The 17,506-nt window shown below is 36.3% G+C and overlaps 1 protein-coding gene across 3 annotated transcripts in view; it reads right to left on the bottom strand.

The window, feature by feature from the left end:
• Shoc2 (SHOC2 leucine rich repeat scaffold protein) overlaps nucleotides 1-17,506 on the bottom strand; it is a 122,862-nt gene that overhangs the window by 16,383 nt on the left and 88,973 nt on the right. For 2 of the 3 annotated variants that reach the window (XM_008845812.3, XM_008845897.3), the window contains exon 3: nucleotides 10,420-10,557. The exons of the other annotated variant lie outside the window; for it this stretch is intronic. In XM_008845812.3, the coding sequence (XP_008844034.1) occupies nucleotides 10,420-10,557 (138 nt within the window). The remainder of the gene's footprint in view (nucleotides 1-10,419; nucleotides 10,558-17,506) is intronic. 3 annotated transcript variants of the gene reach the window in all.

Raw genomic sequence — 17,506 nt, 5'->3', positions numbered from 1 at the left:
AAGAAAGAAAGAAAGAAAGAAAGAAAGAAAGAAAGAAAGAAAAAGAGAGAAAGAAAGAAAGAAAGAAAGAAAGAAAGAAAGAAAGAAAGAAAGAAAGAAAGAAAGAAAGAAGGGGGGAGGGAGGGACGGAGGGAGAGAGGGAGGGAGGGGAGATGGAGGCTCACTGGTTAACAGCATTGGCTGCTCTTTGCAGAGGACTGGGATTCAGTTTCCAGTGGCATACAACCTTCTCTAACTCTAGTTCTGAGGGATCTGATGCCCTCTCTGGTTTCCCCAGGCAGTGTACAACACAGTTACACTTATATACACGCAGGCAAAATACTCATCATATACATTAAATAAAAATAAAAAATATAAAAAATTTTATAATGTAAGCCATCAGAAATGGTTTATTCACTTATTTAAGAGTATGGCCTAGTCAAATAATCATCCAATTTTGCCAAAATCTTATAACCCTTTGCATAATAAGAGATTTTAAAATTAGGGATGAAATTCAAAATTGCTTTATGCCAGGGGGGAAAAAACTGACATCGGAAGCCTGACATTTATTGTAATTTGCCCTCTGCAGTGGTTTCAACTCTAACTCCCTTCAATGTGTGGTTCTAAGAAGTTAAACTGCAACCTCGAAATCAAGAAAGCGCTTGCTTTAATGTTGAGACATTGTGACTGAGAAAATCACCATAGCTGAGTGACTCTGTATAAATGTAGGCTGATCGTTGCCAATCACTGGCATTTAGCCTTTAGTGCTTAACTTTGTAAATTGTTCTGTGCTCCACTTTGACAGTTTGCTTTCTTAATGCTGTCAGATTTTTAAAATATGGTGAAATTACATGGCTATGAATTAAAATTAGATGCTTTCAATTTCAGCAAATACAAAGTATCTTTAGGTTAATTCAGTGTAACTGTTGAATAAGACTAATTAAAACGGTCTTAATCTTATTTTAACGAAGTAGCAAAAAAATGAGTAGGAAGAACATACAGTTATAAAGATGACATAATATGAAAGGTACAATTTTTTGAAGCAAGTGGAAAACTATGAAAACATACTAAAAAGTAAGCAATGCATAATAGCCTGAATGTCAAAACCCGTAAGAAATACAACCATTAAAAAGAAAACCAATAAATTTCTTATACAAATTTAAAAGCTGCATAGAAATTATTTAAAACCTAATTGCTAAGACTCTACTCATTTATAAAACCATAATTACTGTGACATTTCTTCAGAGCCTAGTGTAACAAAAAGACCTCTGTAAACCGATCTGTGCTCCAGCCTTGAAGGCAAGTTGTGTTGCATGTTTCTCTTATCTAATTTTGAGAAGTAAAAAAGTAAAACATTTCTCCTACTTCAGAACCTTTCTCCTCCAACTTCATAATGATTATCAGAACTCCCAAAAGATTTTAAGGAAACAAAATGACATGGTAGTAAGATGATGTGCTTTTGTTCATAGCTACTTTTTGAAGTACAGAAGATTTCTGTGAAAGTGAGTATACCTTTACATCTTCACCAGGGCTGACTAAAGGTTAAATCAAAGACTCATTTACTTAACTGCAATCATTTGGCCTTCCTCCTTTTCCTCCACCTCTTCAGCACTGCCTATGAGCTATCAGTGAACCTGGCGCCACTTAACCTGAATTAAACGGCAATGATTACTGGTAAAGAGGGATTAGTTACACCAGAAGAGATGAAGTTAAAGAAGTGAAAGCATCTTGGCTACTTATAAGAAAAAAAAATTGAGGAAATGAAAGTCGAGGAAATAAAGGTGATGCATGATTTTCGCAAGATGTTTTAGTTCAGGGAAAAGAAAGTAGGGCAAGTTGCTACAGGACTACCGTCAACTCTACAGGATGGGAGCTGGAGTTTGTGGTTGTCCATTTTTAGTTACCCTTTTAAAGAAATGGATTAAGAGTAAAAGAGGGAGAGAGAACCATATTCCTTAGATCAAACTTGTCACTGACTCTTCCAGATGAATTGCTCTTCTCCAATAAATAAGGGGGGAAATCTGAAATGTCAGTTGAGGAGGACCACTGATGGTAGAATGCCTGCCTTGCATGTGTAAAGCCCTGACTTCAATCCCCAGTACAACTAAACAAACAAAACTGAGATATAGTAACAGGTCATGATGCAAATGTTCCAATTTTTCACCAAACCTCAATCTTCTGCTATATAATCAGAGCATCAAAAATACGTAAAGGGAATGACAAAAGAAAAAATGAATTATAACGGGAAAAATGATAAATGACTATAATGTAAAATTTCAATAAATATTACTTATTAACCCTGCCTTCACTCAAAATAACTACAGTATTTCCTGGAAGCAAATTATATAAAATAAATGCAGTATTATTTAAATTTTTCTTGTTACTCTTTCCAATCTGATTTCCAATATGTACACATAATCTGACCATACAGAACATGAGACACAAAGCACTTAATAGTCTATAATATGATCTTAATTTCAAGAGATTAATGAAGGCAAGGGGATTTAGCTTAGTGATGGAATGCTTGATTAGCACATACCCTAGGTTACCCAGCACCACAAAAACAACAGAAATTAAGACACAGAAGAACTACTTCTATAGGAGAGACATGTAAAATTATGAAAACTAGAAGAATACAAAGGGAAGTTATGTTTTTTTGGAGGAAGTGAGTCCAACCCTAGTCCTACTTTACAGGAAAATTTTTTATTATCTAGTGTAATCTATCCCTTCTCTGTGTGTAAGGATATTTTAGTATACTGATTATATCACCCATCTGTTACCACTTAACAAAATGGAGACACAGATACACACATTAAAATATTAAATAAGGGGCTGGAGAGATGGGCAGTTAAGAACACTGGCTACTCTTCCAGAGGACTGGGTTCAGTTCCCGCACCCATATGGCTAACAATTATCTGTTACTCCAGATCCAGGGGATTCAATGCCCTCTTCTGGCATCTGCCAGCATTGCATGACCATGGGGGCACTTACATATGTGCAGACAAAACAGTCACACACATAAAATTTAAAATTAATAAATTTTTTGAAATGTTAAATATTAAAACAGTAAGACTGTGAAAGAAAAGAGTGGATCTATGACCATATGCTATTTATTTGTTTGATCATTTGAATTAGGAAATGAAATTACATGAATATTTAGGGAAAAAGAATTAATTCCAAGCTGAGAGACAGCAAATACAAAGACCCTTGGGCTAGAACTTGCCAGATACACCAGGAGAGGTGGCCCAGGCCTTCAATCCCAGCATTCAGAAGGCACAAGCAGGCAGATCTCTGTGAGTTCAAAGCCAGCCTGGTGTACACAGTGAGGTCCAGGCTGTCTCAAAAAAAAAAAAAACCAAAAGAGCTTGCCAGATATGCTCAGTAAACAATGTCTAGCATCTAAAATAGCCTCAAAAATACAGTGACTAAGTACCAATGAGAAGATCAGCACATTGTAACATTTTGGTCCTCCTGTCTACTGAAAAGTAAAGCAACATTTTTTTCTAAAACAATTTTAAGAAAATTATTTTTTAAATTTCTTTAATGTGACATTCCTATGGGGGAAAAAGTTAACATGTTGAGATTATGTATTATTCTTCCTCCCTTTCCCCCTAATCAAAATAAGTAAACTTGAAGACATTTATTTCAACAAAAACTAAGTATGTCACTATGTAATTTAATATATATATATATATATATATTTATATATATATACACTGAAATATAAATTGGCACATCTACTGAGCTGACCCAGCTAAATACTAGAGAAATGCCATCATAACAGATCAATACTGAGAAAATCTAGTTCTTAAATTTCAGAAATAAAGACATGATCCTTTGTATGGCTGAGCAAAAAGATTAAGTCACTTGTGATGGGAAAAACTAAAACAGTATGCTGGATAACTGTAGTTGTCAACTTGACCCACATGGGTAGAAGGCAAGTCAGTAAGCAGCTTTCCTCCATGTCCTGTGCTTCAGCTCCTGCCTCCAAGTTCCTGTCTGAGTTCCTTCCTTGGGCTCCCTAAGAGAGGAACTGTGACTCAGGAGATGTAAGCCAAATAAACCCTTTCCTCCCCAAGTTGGTACTGGTCAGAGTGCTCTGTCACAGCAATTGAAGGCAAACTGGAACAGAAATTGGTAACAGGATCATGGAGTATTGCTGTGACAGACCTGACCTTGTTGTTTTGGGGAGGACTGTGGAAGCATTTGGAACTTTGGTCTGGAAAAGCAATTGAGAGCTTAGAGTTTGTTGCTGTGGAGCTTGAAACAGTTATGCTGAAAGAGGTGTGGACAATGGAGACCTGGCTTGTGAAGCTTCAAAGGGAAGCAGAGACTATCTGGGCTGTTTGTGTGGTATCTTGAATTAAGAATCTGTAGGTTCTGATCAGCTGGGGCAGAAGAATCAGCTATTATTAAGAAGAGACCAGAACCACTGAAGTGAAACCTTTGTTTTACTGGGTCAAATTGATGCTGGTTATCTGGGGCTCAAAAACCAGCTGTAAGTAACAAGAGACCAGCATCACTGTGGCAAAATCTTCTGGGGAGTTATTTCCTCAGGGCCAGCACACAGAAGCTGTGGTCCAGAGGGAGCCTGAACCTCCATCCCAAGCTAGAAGCAGGACTTGGTAATGTTTAAGAGTCTCCTGCATGGTTCTGGTATTAAAGTGTGAAGGGGTCACAGAAAACAGCTAGGGCTTAGCACCCTGAGAGGTCAGGAAAGGCCATTGGTGAAAGTACAGCCTCAGTTGCAGTGAAGACCCCAGGACTGAAGGGGTCATGGAGAGAATGAGGTTTTGCACCCTCAGATGCCAAAGGAGGTTATTGGTGAAGGTACAGTCTCAGTTTCGGTGGAGACCCCAGCTTTTTGGAGTGCCAGGACCATGGGACAACCACCAAGGGCGGCAGCAGATTTGGAATGGAGCCAGCCTGGGCCTACAAGATGAGCTGTGTATGCTATGGATGGCAGAACCAGAAGTGGAGCTGCTGAAACTCTGTAGAGCCTAGAAGATCATGAGTGAATCCCAGATGCCCAGCCTTGAGATAATTTGCTAGACTTAGATTTTGCTTAGGTGTGCCTGATTCTTCCCTTTTGAAATAAGACAGTACTTATTTTGGATGTTACAGAAGTCCACAGTTAAGAAACCTTCAAAAGAGACTATGGACTTTTAAGTGTTTGGATTTTTTAAGGACTTTTAAAATTGTACTGTCTTATGCTGCGATATTGTTAACATTGTATCTTGAAGACAAGAAATGGAAAGTTTATGGTTTAATAGTGATATGTTTATGTGTCAAGTTGACAAGGGGTCAACTGTGCTGGATAGCTTTTAATTGTGAACTTGACACACCTGTGTAGAGGGAGCAAGCCAGTAAGCAGCACTCCTCCATGTCCTGCCTCCAGATTCCTGCTCTGAGTTCCTACCTTGGGCTCCCTAAGAGATGAACTGTGACCCAGGAGATGTAAGCCAAATAAACCCTTTCCTCCCCAAGCTGGTATTAGTCAGGGTGTTTTGTCAGAGCAACTGAAGGCAAACTGGAACAAACAGCATCTTGGTTTTTGTACATTCAATTCCAAAAAACAGAACTACCTCTTGATTCTACTGGATTTTATGACCAGTCAACTATTCAAAAATAAGAACTTCAAGGGACATTACTGTTCACATCAACTATTTTGAGAAAACTACCACCAGAATGATTTTAGCTAATCTAAAAGTCACTAAAACAGCCCCAGAAATTAGACAGCTGATGAACATTAACTAAAACTACCAACAAAAATAAGGATTAGATAGTAGTATAAAGATATATTTTACCTGTCCTGATTCTGTAACTGAGAAAAATTAGAAGGGAAAAAAGATCCCCTAAAGTGCAAGTTGGGGGTTGGAGGGGGTATATTCATTACTTCTTCTGTTGCTACGATAAAACACTGTGACCAAAGAAACTTAAAAAAAAAAAAAAAAAAGACTTTATTGGGCTTCCAGTTCCAGATTGAAGAGTTCATAATGGTTGAGAGGCATGGAAGGAGGCAGCAGGAGTAAAAGTTGGAGTGCTCACATCTTCAAGGAGGCACAGGAAACAGGAGACAGATAGGAAGTGGGACTTGGCTTTGAATTATCAAAGCCAACCTACAGTGACAAAGCCTACCTACAGTGACATTTTGCCACACCTCTAAAAGATTCCATGACTCTCCCCAAACACCACCAAAAACTGAGGATCAAGTGTCCAAATACTTGGAGCCTATGGGGGACAGTTACTCAAACTACCACAGAGGGGTGGTATAAGGATAAATTTACCGATTATTTTTCTGAACCATGATTAACATTTATGGACCACTCTACTCATCAAAAGTAGAATCGTTCAATCACACACACATAGCATAGTTACCTAGATAGACCATATACTCAGTCATAAAGTCACAAAAAATTTAAAAGGATTCAAGTCACACAAGGTGTATTCTTGCCCACAATAAGGGGTGGTATAAGGATAAATTTACCGATTATTTTTCTGAACCATGATTAACATTTATGGACCACTCTACTCATCAAAAGTAGAATCGTTCAATCACACACACATAGCATAGTTACCTAGATAGACCATATACTCAGTCATAAAGTCACAAAAAATTTAAAAGGATTCAAGTCACACAAGGTGTATTCTTGCCCACAATAAAATTAAGAAATCAGTAATAAAAAAAAAAAAAAAAGGAAACCACAGCACATCAAGATTTCTGAAATGCTGCTCAAGCAATACTTAAGGGAAATTTATAGCACTGGGTGTCTTTATGAGAGGAAGAGTCTCAAATCACTGATGTCACGTTTCTATTACAAAAAAGTAATAAAAGAAATCAAATATAAAGTAGATGAAAGGAAATAATAAAGTTCAAAGTGGAAATCAATGAAATTAAAAACCAGTAATGGGGGGGGGATCAATAAAACTTTGAAAAGGATATAAAGGTGACAAAACTCTAATTGAAAGAGAAAAGATACAAGGTGCCAATATCAGGAGTGAGAGAGGCATCATTACAACAGATTCTATAATTATTAAATATATAATAAAGTATTAAGAACAATAGCTTTAAACACCACAACTCAAATGAAATGAATATATTCCTTGAAAGATAGGCATGACCCAGTTTTCTCAAGAAGTGATAACCTAATGGTTCTATTAAAGAAACTATAACTGTAGAAATTTTATAGCCACTTTTGAAGGAGCTGTGTCTTTGCTCTGGAAACTGTTATTGGGCATGTTAAAACTGTAATGATATGCTTCTTCTAAAAAAGAAATAAAAAATAATACTAAAAAATGTAGGAAACTCCATATCTTGAAATGGAGATCTTCTTTAAAGGGTAAAAATTCATTCAATTTTATATCTTACAGGGTCTATACTGAGTTCAATATTGTATGTATTAATTCAACTGTGAATCTCAAAATTTACAGCCACCTTTGAAAGAGATGTATCCTTGCTCTGGAATGTGTTACTGAATATGTTAAAGGTGTAATGAAATGCTTCTTCTAATTGTGTAGTTACTAAAAATTTACTTCATATTAAATAGTAGAGGTGACAAACATTACCAGTGAAATCTACCTGATGACTTTATAGCCATACTCAGGTACTAAGGATCCAAGTATAACCAACTGTGACTAGAAATAATCAGATTCATAGAGATCAAAGACACATGTGCAAACATTTAAGTGTTAGTAGCATTAAAAATGTAGGAAACAGCATATTTTAAAATGAAATGAAGATCTTCTTTAAAGGGTAAAAACTCATCAATTTTATGTCTTATAGGGTATATACTGAGTTCAATATTGTATAACTGTATTAATTCAACTGTGAACCTAAAAATTTACAGGAACTTTTGAAAGAGATGTATCCTTGCTCTGGAATGTGTTACTGAATATGTTAAAGCTGTAATGAAAGGCTTCTACTAATCATGTGGTTATTAAATTTAAAAAATTAATTTAAAAAAAAGAAAAAGAAAAACTATGACCTGTATGTCTTCACTGGTGAACTTTATCAACTATCAAAGAAAAAAGTACTGCCAACTTCACATAAACCATTCCAAATATCGAGGAAGAACATTCCCAACCTCCGTTCAGATCTGTCTCCATCTGCCTCATTAACTAACTCTCTAGACAAAGCTTCTGGGACCTGGGGAAACAGCTCAACGGGTAAGATACTTGCTGTTCAAGATGAGAACCTGAATTCAGATTCCCCAGTAGCCATATAAAAGTGAGCATGGTGACTGTGGTACACATCTGTAACCCCAGAACTGGGGGGCACGGATTTAAGTGAGTTCTAACCAAGTTCGTGAAAACAACATAAAATTGAGTATTTTATTAGTTTGCTCATTATATTATCTCTTATCTCTTTAAAGAAGTTTTCTCTCTTGTAGCATTTTTAGCTTTTCACCTATTTTAATTATTTTTATCTATTTTGTTCTTGATTCTAAGGTATTTCATCTACTTTAGCTTACAGGTCATTATTTTGTTCTTTGTATTTACTATATTACATAGCATCTTCTATACGGATTTGATTTAGAAAACACTATTATTTTCATTTGTATATATATGAGGTATGTGTTTCTGTGTGCACAGGAGGTTATGCGAGTATCAGTGCATGCATCTGTAGAGGCCAAAAGTCAATGTCAAGTGTCTTCATCTATTGCTCTCCACTTTATTTTGTTGAGTTTCTCAATGAGCCTGGAACTCACCGATAAGCTAGAATTTAGGCTGGTCAAGAAGGCCCTGGGATTCTCATGCCTCTGCCTCCCGGGTGCTGGGATTACAGGGGTATGTGTTCTATGTGGGCGCTGGAGATCTGATCTCAGGTCTTCATGCTTGTATAGGAAGGACTTTACCAACTAAGCCATCTCCCCAGCCCTTTGGCAGACATTTCTAAGAACTGTGTTTGTTTCCTTTTTGCATGAGCCTGATTATGTTTCATAGACGCAGTACATAATCTTTCTATGCTCTTTTACTTCCAAGACCACTACTTTTTTCAGCCTAGCCATTTCAATTGATTTTAAAAACAAAAAAAATACTAATTGTCCATAAATGTTCCTTTTATATTCTAAGTTTGATAGAATATTCCGTGTTGTAGACAATCTTGCTTTTCAGAAAAATATCCAGTTTAAAAAAGAATACTTAGTTTGTCACTATTACAAATATTAAAATGACAGGAAGAGCTGTGCCAACAAAGATGTAGGTTGAATGGTAAATATATCTAAGTTTCAGTTTGGTTTTCTCTAAGCAATCTGTTGCATGTCATTTAACTTATTGCACTAACAATCCCTTCTGTTTGAAGTAATGATAAGTAACTCAAACCCTTCTGTTTAATGATTTACCTGAAAACATTGTTCAAAATAAAAGCCAGAAGGGTAATAAGATAATGGCTAGAAACAAGCTCAGAACCCCAAAATAATCCAGACACTGGAAAGGATTCATGTCTTGAGAACACTTCCCCACACAGAAGATGAGGCTGAAGGGCTCAGTAATGATTCTGGTAAGAGTTAAAAATCTAAGGCCTGCCAAAGTTAGAGCCCTTCAGGGCTGTTGCTTACTAATAAGAATAGGCCAGATGTTAAGCAGTTCTCGAATCAGACTTCAACAAACCTCTCTATCAAACAAGAGACTAGAAAAAACTTGTAAGCATTGAACATGAAATGATTAAAATGGCTCCTAGGTACCTGACAGAAGCAAACAAAAATGCTTCCTGAGGAAGATAACATCATCATAAGTCTCAAATGACTTATTAATAGCACCTCCAAAATAATTACTGAAATTGTGTAAATTAAGTACAGATAAAATTCTTCTAAATAAGCATTATAATATTTTTTAAGATTCTCTTTTTTACTCAATATAAGCTGTGTCTACAATTAAAAGTGAAATATTTGGGGAAAAAAAGATTCTCTTTTTGGCTTCTTTACATTTCTAGCAATTAGAAAAAATAAGACTATGTAAGTACAGAACACTTTGAAGTCAACTGTTCATAAATTGGAAAAATCCTCAAAATGCAATTTAAACTTCAAGACATTTCCTACCAACTCAGTATTATATATGAACAACTTTTAAATTTTAAAAATTAAACTGGCTTTATTTTTAATGTGGTCTACTCTAACAAAGAAGGATCACACCTAATATAATATACGTATAATGATATATGTAACATTCTGAAATAAAACAGAAAAGCATCCATTCTGTAATAAGTCATAAGTATACATGTAACTCAATATTTTATCTTTATAATCTCCAACTGAATTCATTTTCTAAGATCTATTTTCTTTGCCAAGAAATAGAAAAGTGTTTTAAAATACTATTTCAGAAGTCTTAACCACTTACTACTTTGGTAATTTTGAATTGGTATTACCAAAAGAGATAAAAAATATACTCCTTTTAAATAAGCAGGCAGCTACAAATATCAATATCTTCTTTCTCCCCTCATACCTATTGTATCTGGGAGGTCTAGCAGTTCATTGTGCTGCAAGTCAAGGTTGGTTATCTGTGTGCAGTTTCCAATCTCCTTTGGAAGGTGTTCAAGTTGATTGTGAGCTACATCCAGCGTAATGAGGTTACATAATTCACCTGTAAATTGGATCAACATAATAATTTAATAAGCATTAAAGAATATATCAGCTAATACTTGTAAGCAAGGGAGTAAATTTTATGATTTCTAAGTTCAACTTCTATCTGAAAATGGTAAATTATCCAATGAAGACACTTGTACCACAAAAGGAAAACCTTTTATAAATACATTCCTTCTTTAAAAAAAAAAAATCAAACACAGAATCTCAAAGTATTTTTCAAAAATGACAGCTGATAAAATTAAAAATATAGCTTATTAAGTAACACTTCATCAACCTGTGCTCCACATCTTGGTGCTGTCTTTTGGTCCTAGAGATTGAAAACAGGGCCTCACACATATTAGGTATGCACTCTCACTGTGCTACACCCCACTGTCCTTGGCAAGCCTCTGTGTTAGATACTGCTTTTAAAATATGTGTGTGTGTGTGTGTGTGTGTGTGTGTGCGTGTAATTTTTGTGTATTTCATACAGAAAATCATCTTTATACACCCTTCCCCTTTGGCACCCTCCCATAGCATGTGCGTACACACTGGAGTTCATACACACTGGAATTCATACACTGTCATTTGTGTTAAGGCTTGTCATGTAAAGTGAGTCTCCCCAGATGTCTCTCAGTGCAAGTTCATCCACTGGGATCTAGTCAGCCTATCTAGATAAGAGTCCCTTCCTTTAAGAAGAGAAGCTCTTCCTCACCCAGCAGTAATCAGCTGCCAATAATTCTTCAACTAAGATTAGGGCCTGCTTTTCATATTTCCACAGTTCTGTGCTGGGCTTTTGCTGCTTAAGGTTACACGGATCTTGTACATGCTGGCACCATTGCTGTAGGTTTGTATGAGAAGAGTCCCAGGCCCTTATATAAATATTTCTGTGTGGTCATGCACCTCCTACCTAGCTCTTACCATCTTTCCACGCCCTCTTCCACAATGCTCCCTGAGCCCTGGGTGGGGATTTTAATATAGGAGTCCTGTCCAAGGACCCACACTTTGAAGACTCTTATTCTCTGTGTTTTGACCATTTGTGACCTTTTGCACTCCTGGCCCTCTGTTGTATGAGGGAGCTTCATTGATGAGAGTTAAAAGATGCATTAGTGTTCTCTTCATCCCTTGTTCTTTGTTCCATGAGCCTTAGGTGTAGAAGCTGCATCCTAGATGTGCCACTTAGACTTGGGCAATTCACAGACAATCTCTGTGTGACCAGTTGTGGAACTCTGTAATTATCTCTGTCTCTTGAACAAGAAGGTTCTTTGATGGGTAATGCCTGCAATGCCTGTCTATAAATTTAAGGTTTGCTTTTAAGCAGCTAGTTAACCACAAATGTCAAAATATTCTATGATTTTTTTAACCAATTTTGTTAAACAAATTCAGCACATATTAGGTATATCTTCAGTTCAATGAGACACACCTTCCACCCTAATATGTTAATGCTTTCAAAAGCCATTATTCTGATGTTATATGAATGGTTAAACTAATAACTTTAAATAAAAACTCCTCAATTTCATAGAAAATGAGATATATTTTCCTTGCCCACTCTGGGTAAAAGATGTATAGTGACAAATTAGATTTTTCTTCTTAGTATTAATCACCCTTTAAAACCTTTTTCATTTGTAACAGATTTGTTGAACCTCTTTTTATTTACTTCTTTAGGAAGAGGAGATACTAAAAAGGTAAAATTATAGTACTCTGAAAACTGTCAGACACATTGTCAAGCTAACATATTGTAGACAAAGGCAACTAAACAGAAAAGAAGTTTGATCTCATCAGAATTTAAAACTTTTTATGCAAGGATATTATCAAGAGAGTAAAAAGGCAGCAAATGAGAAAGTGTTTCCAAGTCATTAATTTGATAAGGGATCAATATTTAGAATATACAAAGAACCACAACAAAATAATATCCTTTTCAGTTCCCCCAAAAAGCCAATTAAAAAATGGCTCAGTGCTTATCCCTGAATAAGACAGCTATATCAAACTTCTGCTCCCAAAGCTCGGGGATCATTGTGGAAGAGGGGGCAGAAAGACTGTAAGAGTCAGAGGTGGTAGATGACCACAAAGAAACAAGAATTTTATAGATAGCTGGTCAACTGCTCATATAAACTCACAGCAACAGTGACAACATGCACAAGTCCCCAGACAAAAGTTCAAACCACACAAAAATCCCAGCATAGACATCCAGCATAGAAATGAGCAAGTGGGTAAGAAGTTCCAACCCCACCTAACAAAATTGTGGCAACAAATGAATACTGGGAGAGACAGAGACAGTCTCTTTCAAGCATGGGACTCTTGGTAGGTTAACCAGGCTCCAACAGATGGACCCCACAATGAAAGACATTTGGAGACACAAATTAGACTCAGATATTAAATTGGGTGGGGGGCAATAAGGAAAAGAGAGGATAAGCAAGGGATCTAAATACCATCAAATTATATTGTATGAAAATTTCAAAAATTCAATTAAAAATGTAAAATAAACCTGTGGATCCACATGCCTTTTATATAATATGTGCACTATTTGTGCATACACACACACACACACACACACACACACACACACACACACAAAGGGTTCAGGCTGGGCATAGTGGAACAAGCTATAAAAGTTCAAAGCCAGCCTGGACTACATAGAGAAACCCTGACTCAAAAAATAAAAAATAGAAAAAATTTTAGGGGTTGTTCAGGTTTTCAAAACACAAAGATATATAAATGACCAATAAATACATGGAAAGGTAGTCAATACATCTAAACAGAGAAATAAAAAGCAGCCCATTAAGATGTCTATTATCAAAAATCAGAAAGTGTTGGTGACTCTGTATAAGAATTAGAATTTTGCAAGTTGGGCGTAGTGGCACCTTTAAACCCAACACTTGGGAGGCAGAGGCAAGTGGAGCTCTGTGAGTTCAAGGCCAGCCTGGTCTACATAGTGATTTCCAGGCCAGCTGGGGCTACAGGGAGACCCTGTCTCAAAAAGACCCCCCCCCTCAAAAATAAACAGAACTTTGCACACAGCTGACTGGGAGTTAAACTGGTATAGCTGCTGTGGAACTCAACTGAGCAGCTCAAAAACTATACTAATTCTACCTCTTGGAATTTTAGAATTACCTCAAGAAAACTGAAAACAGGAACTCACTCAACAATATTATAAGCAACAACAGATACCTGTATGAGTATGATACTCATATAAGCATTATTCACAATAACCCAAAGGTGGGCGACAACCACAAATGCTCAACAATAAATTAATGCATAAAAATGTGTTATGTATTTATAAAAAAGGATGGAATTCTGATACATGCTAAACATAGGTGAACCTGAAAAGACTACAAACAAGACATAAAAGAGCAATAGATTATCTAGAATACTCATATTTACAGACAGAAAGAATTGTGGTTACTGAATTCCGAAGGGTGTATAGCTGTTTTTTATTCTCAGGTGATGAAAAAGCTTGTAGATAGATAATAATAGCTGGACAACAATATGAATATGCTTAATGCCACTGAACCTCAAAATAGCTAAGAGCAAATTTTTGAAAAATATTTTCATCAAGTCTGAGAATTTCATACAAGGTTATTTTATCATATTCTGATCCCCTCTCCCATTTCCATCCCCATTTTCCCTCCTCCCTGACTTCATGTCCTCTATTATCATTCTTAAAAGATCTATTGAGTCTAATTTACATTCCCCAAATGCTCTTGGGAATGAGTCCATCCCAAAAAGCCTAGTCAACCTACCTGGCATCACATCTTAAAAGAAAATCAACTTGCCTTCTTCCAGTAGCTATCAATTGCCAATAGTTCCTCAGCTAGGGTTGGGTTTCTTGCCTACCTTTCCCCCTCTATGCTGAGATTTTGTCTGGCTTGAGCTTGCGTAAGTCTCGTGCATGTTGTCAAAACTGTTGTGAGTTCTATATCCAACAGCCCTGCTACCTAAGAGTTAAATTTTATGACACATCTACTTTGTAATAATAAAGAACATTATGGGACAACTTAAATGCTGAGATTTTTACATTAGATAAGAGGAAGAGTCTCAAATAAGGAAGTACTTTATCTAGAGAGAGAGAAGGAAAAGCCTGTGCAAGTAAAAAAAAAAATCATAGATCAATAAATAAATGAATACACACAAATAAAATTAAAAACAAGGGCTGGAGAGATGGCTTAGTGGTTAAGAGCTGATGGTTCCTCCTAAAAATGGACCCCTCCATCTACATTTTCATGAGTTTTACCTTCACGAGCCGTATCCCAGACTCACAGGGCAAAGACAATAGAAAATTATCTCCTATTTCACCCAGGCATATAAAGCTGCAGAAAATCTAAGACTGAAAATTTCTTGAAAGGAGAGAGGAAAAACAAAAACAAAAAAACCTTATGTACAAAACAAAATATTATATTCAGGGGTTAGAAGAGATGGCTCAGTGGTTAAGATCACTTACTGCTCTAGCAAAGGACCTGGGTGCACCCAACCTTAACTCCAGTTCAAGGGGCTCTGACAGCCTCTTCTGGCCTCCATGAGCACAGGCACCAGGCACACATGAACTTACATACGTACGTGCAGGAAAAACATTCATACACATAAAATAAAAACTTTAAAAAGAAAATATTGTATCTGATTTTTTTCCAGAAACCATGCAAATGAGACAACAGAGTAAAGCATTTTAAATGCTGGGGGAGGAGGTGGAAGGGATCATCAACATAAAAAAGTCTATTTCAAGCCGGGCGTGGTGGCGCACGCCTGTAGTCCCAGCACTCGGGAGGCAGAGGCAGGCAGATCTCTGTGAGTTCCTCTGTGAGTTTAAGGCCAGCCTGGTCTACACAGCAAGTTCCAGGCCAGCTGGAACTAAAAAAAAAAAAAAAAAAAAAAAAAAAAAAAAAGAAAAAGAAAAATCTATTTCCAATAAAATTAAAGGAAAAACAAAAGATTTCTCAAACTAACAAAACTTGAGTGCGCTTATACTAGCACCAAAACTGACCTGCAAGAAATGTTAAAATTCAGAAAGGGCACTAATGTATGCAGAAACACAATCTATATAAAGAAAGAGTAGAGAAAGAATACAGATAAAATCTTTACTTTCTAAATCACAAATGATTTAACAGATAACAATTTAGTCAAAGTATCACTATCAATACACTGGGTAATTATTCTCTCTCTCTCTGTGTGTGTGTGTGTGTGTGTGTGTGTGTGTTAAGGAAAAAGAAAATAACACAAAACAGTCACTTAAAACCATAGAGAGCCAGACCTGGTGATGCACATCTGTAACCCCAGCACTTTAAATGTGGTCAGGATTATCAGTTCAAGATCAGCCTGGGCTACAGGAGATCTTGTCTTTTAAAAAGAAAAGGCCAAAACTTATAGACAACAAAACAAATAAACAAAAAAAAAATTAGAGGACATAAGAAATAGATTGAGTTTAACTAATAGAAAATAGTTCCAAATATAGCCAAATAGTTCACATTTAAATGTGACTGTTCTAAATGTTCCAATTAATAGATCCTCAGAGTAGACCCAAAAGACATACAAGAAAACTACCTATCCCTTTAAATATAAACACAGATAGATTAAAAGTGAGGTGATGAAGAAAGAAATCCAATGTTTACACTAAGAAAAAACAGATCAGTTAGAATAATTTCAAGACAAAGCACACTTATAAACAAGGAAAATTATCAGAGATCTAGGAAGTTATTACATGATGCTAATTAAGACAGTTATTATTATTTTAGAGCTTCTCCATTATCCTTTTTTCAGCAATAGTAACAATATCTATACTAACATTTGGTGAATGATTCTGAATCTAAAGCATCATTTTCTCTCTTCTCACCTAGCAGCACTCTCCAAGATCCAGGTTAAGTCCTTTCCTGGAGGTCTCCTCTAAAAGCAGTCACCTCTTACTGCCTGCAGCACAGATGCAAGTAAGAACTGAAACAAGCTGTTATTCCTCCTCACTTGGAACAGTTCTTTAAGGCATAGCAATCTGTACTTGCATCTCTTTTCCAGTGCTTAGGCAAAGCATCATGTCAGTTGAAAAAAAATTAATTTTGTCATTTCTTTTACTTTTCTTTTTGTGATATGAGTAGAGAGACTACGTGGCCTCAAATTCTCCATCTTCCTGCCTCAGTCTCCCGAGTACTGGGATTATAGCCATGAACTACCACCCTTAGCTTGTCCTCATCTTTCCTAATAAGTAATGCTTAAAGTTGTTTAAACTCCCATTAACATACCTTCCACTGATATACAAGAAGGTGCACAGAAAACCTAAAAGGAACCAGGCAATTAAACAAGGCAAGTTAGATGGAGAATATGGCTAACTTTGGTCAAAAGGGAACAGCTGTGATTCAATACAAACTAATAATTATTATTTTGCAATAGTCCTCAATCTCAGTCCTATGATATTTTAAACTATTCTTTGTTGTAGGAAGCGGTCCTGTACCTAAACAGCATCCCTGGCCCTTTTCTAATATATACTAACAGTCATTTCCCCAATGGGTACTGACAACTGAAATCATATACAGGATGAAGCAGAAAGGCTTTCACTTAGGTGCCTTCATTTGTTTCCATAGCTTAATAATAATAATTTATTTCTGTCACTGAACAATACTCCATGTATGGATGTACCACTTTTTATCCATGCACTTACTGAAGGAAATCTTAGTTGCTTCCAATTTTAGCAATAATAAAGGCATTAATAAAAATATTCATGTATGGGTTTTTATGTGAACGTAAATTTTTAACTCATTTGGGTAAATACCCAGAAGTATACATGACAAACTCAGAACACAGAAATAATCCAAACACTGCAGAGGACTTTGTCCTAAGAGAGCTTCCCCAAATGACATTTAATTTTAAATGGCTATGCCATTTGCATTCCTCCCACAATGGAGAAGTCTCCTCAGCCCCAATTTGACATAAGCCCCATTTGACATGACAGTGATAAGTGTTTTCAATTTTAGCCACTCTGATGTATGCAGTGA

This window comes from Nannospalax galili, unplaced genomic scaffold, assembly GCF_000622305.1.
Source record: "Nannospalax galili isolate Female #2095 unplaced genomic scaffold, S.galili_v1.0 scaffold990, whole genome shotgun sequence".
Taxonomy (NCBI): Eukaryota; Metazoa; Chordata; class Mammalia; order Rodentia; family Spalacidae; genus Nannospalax; species Nannospalax galili.
The sequence above is the reverse complement of the archived record's forward strand: the minus strand, read 5'-3'. Positions and strand labels throughout refer to the sequence as shown.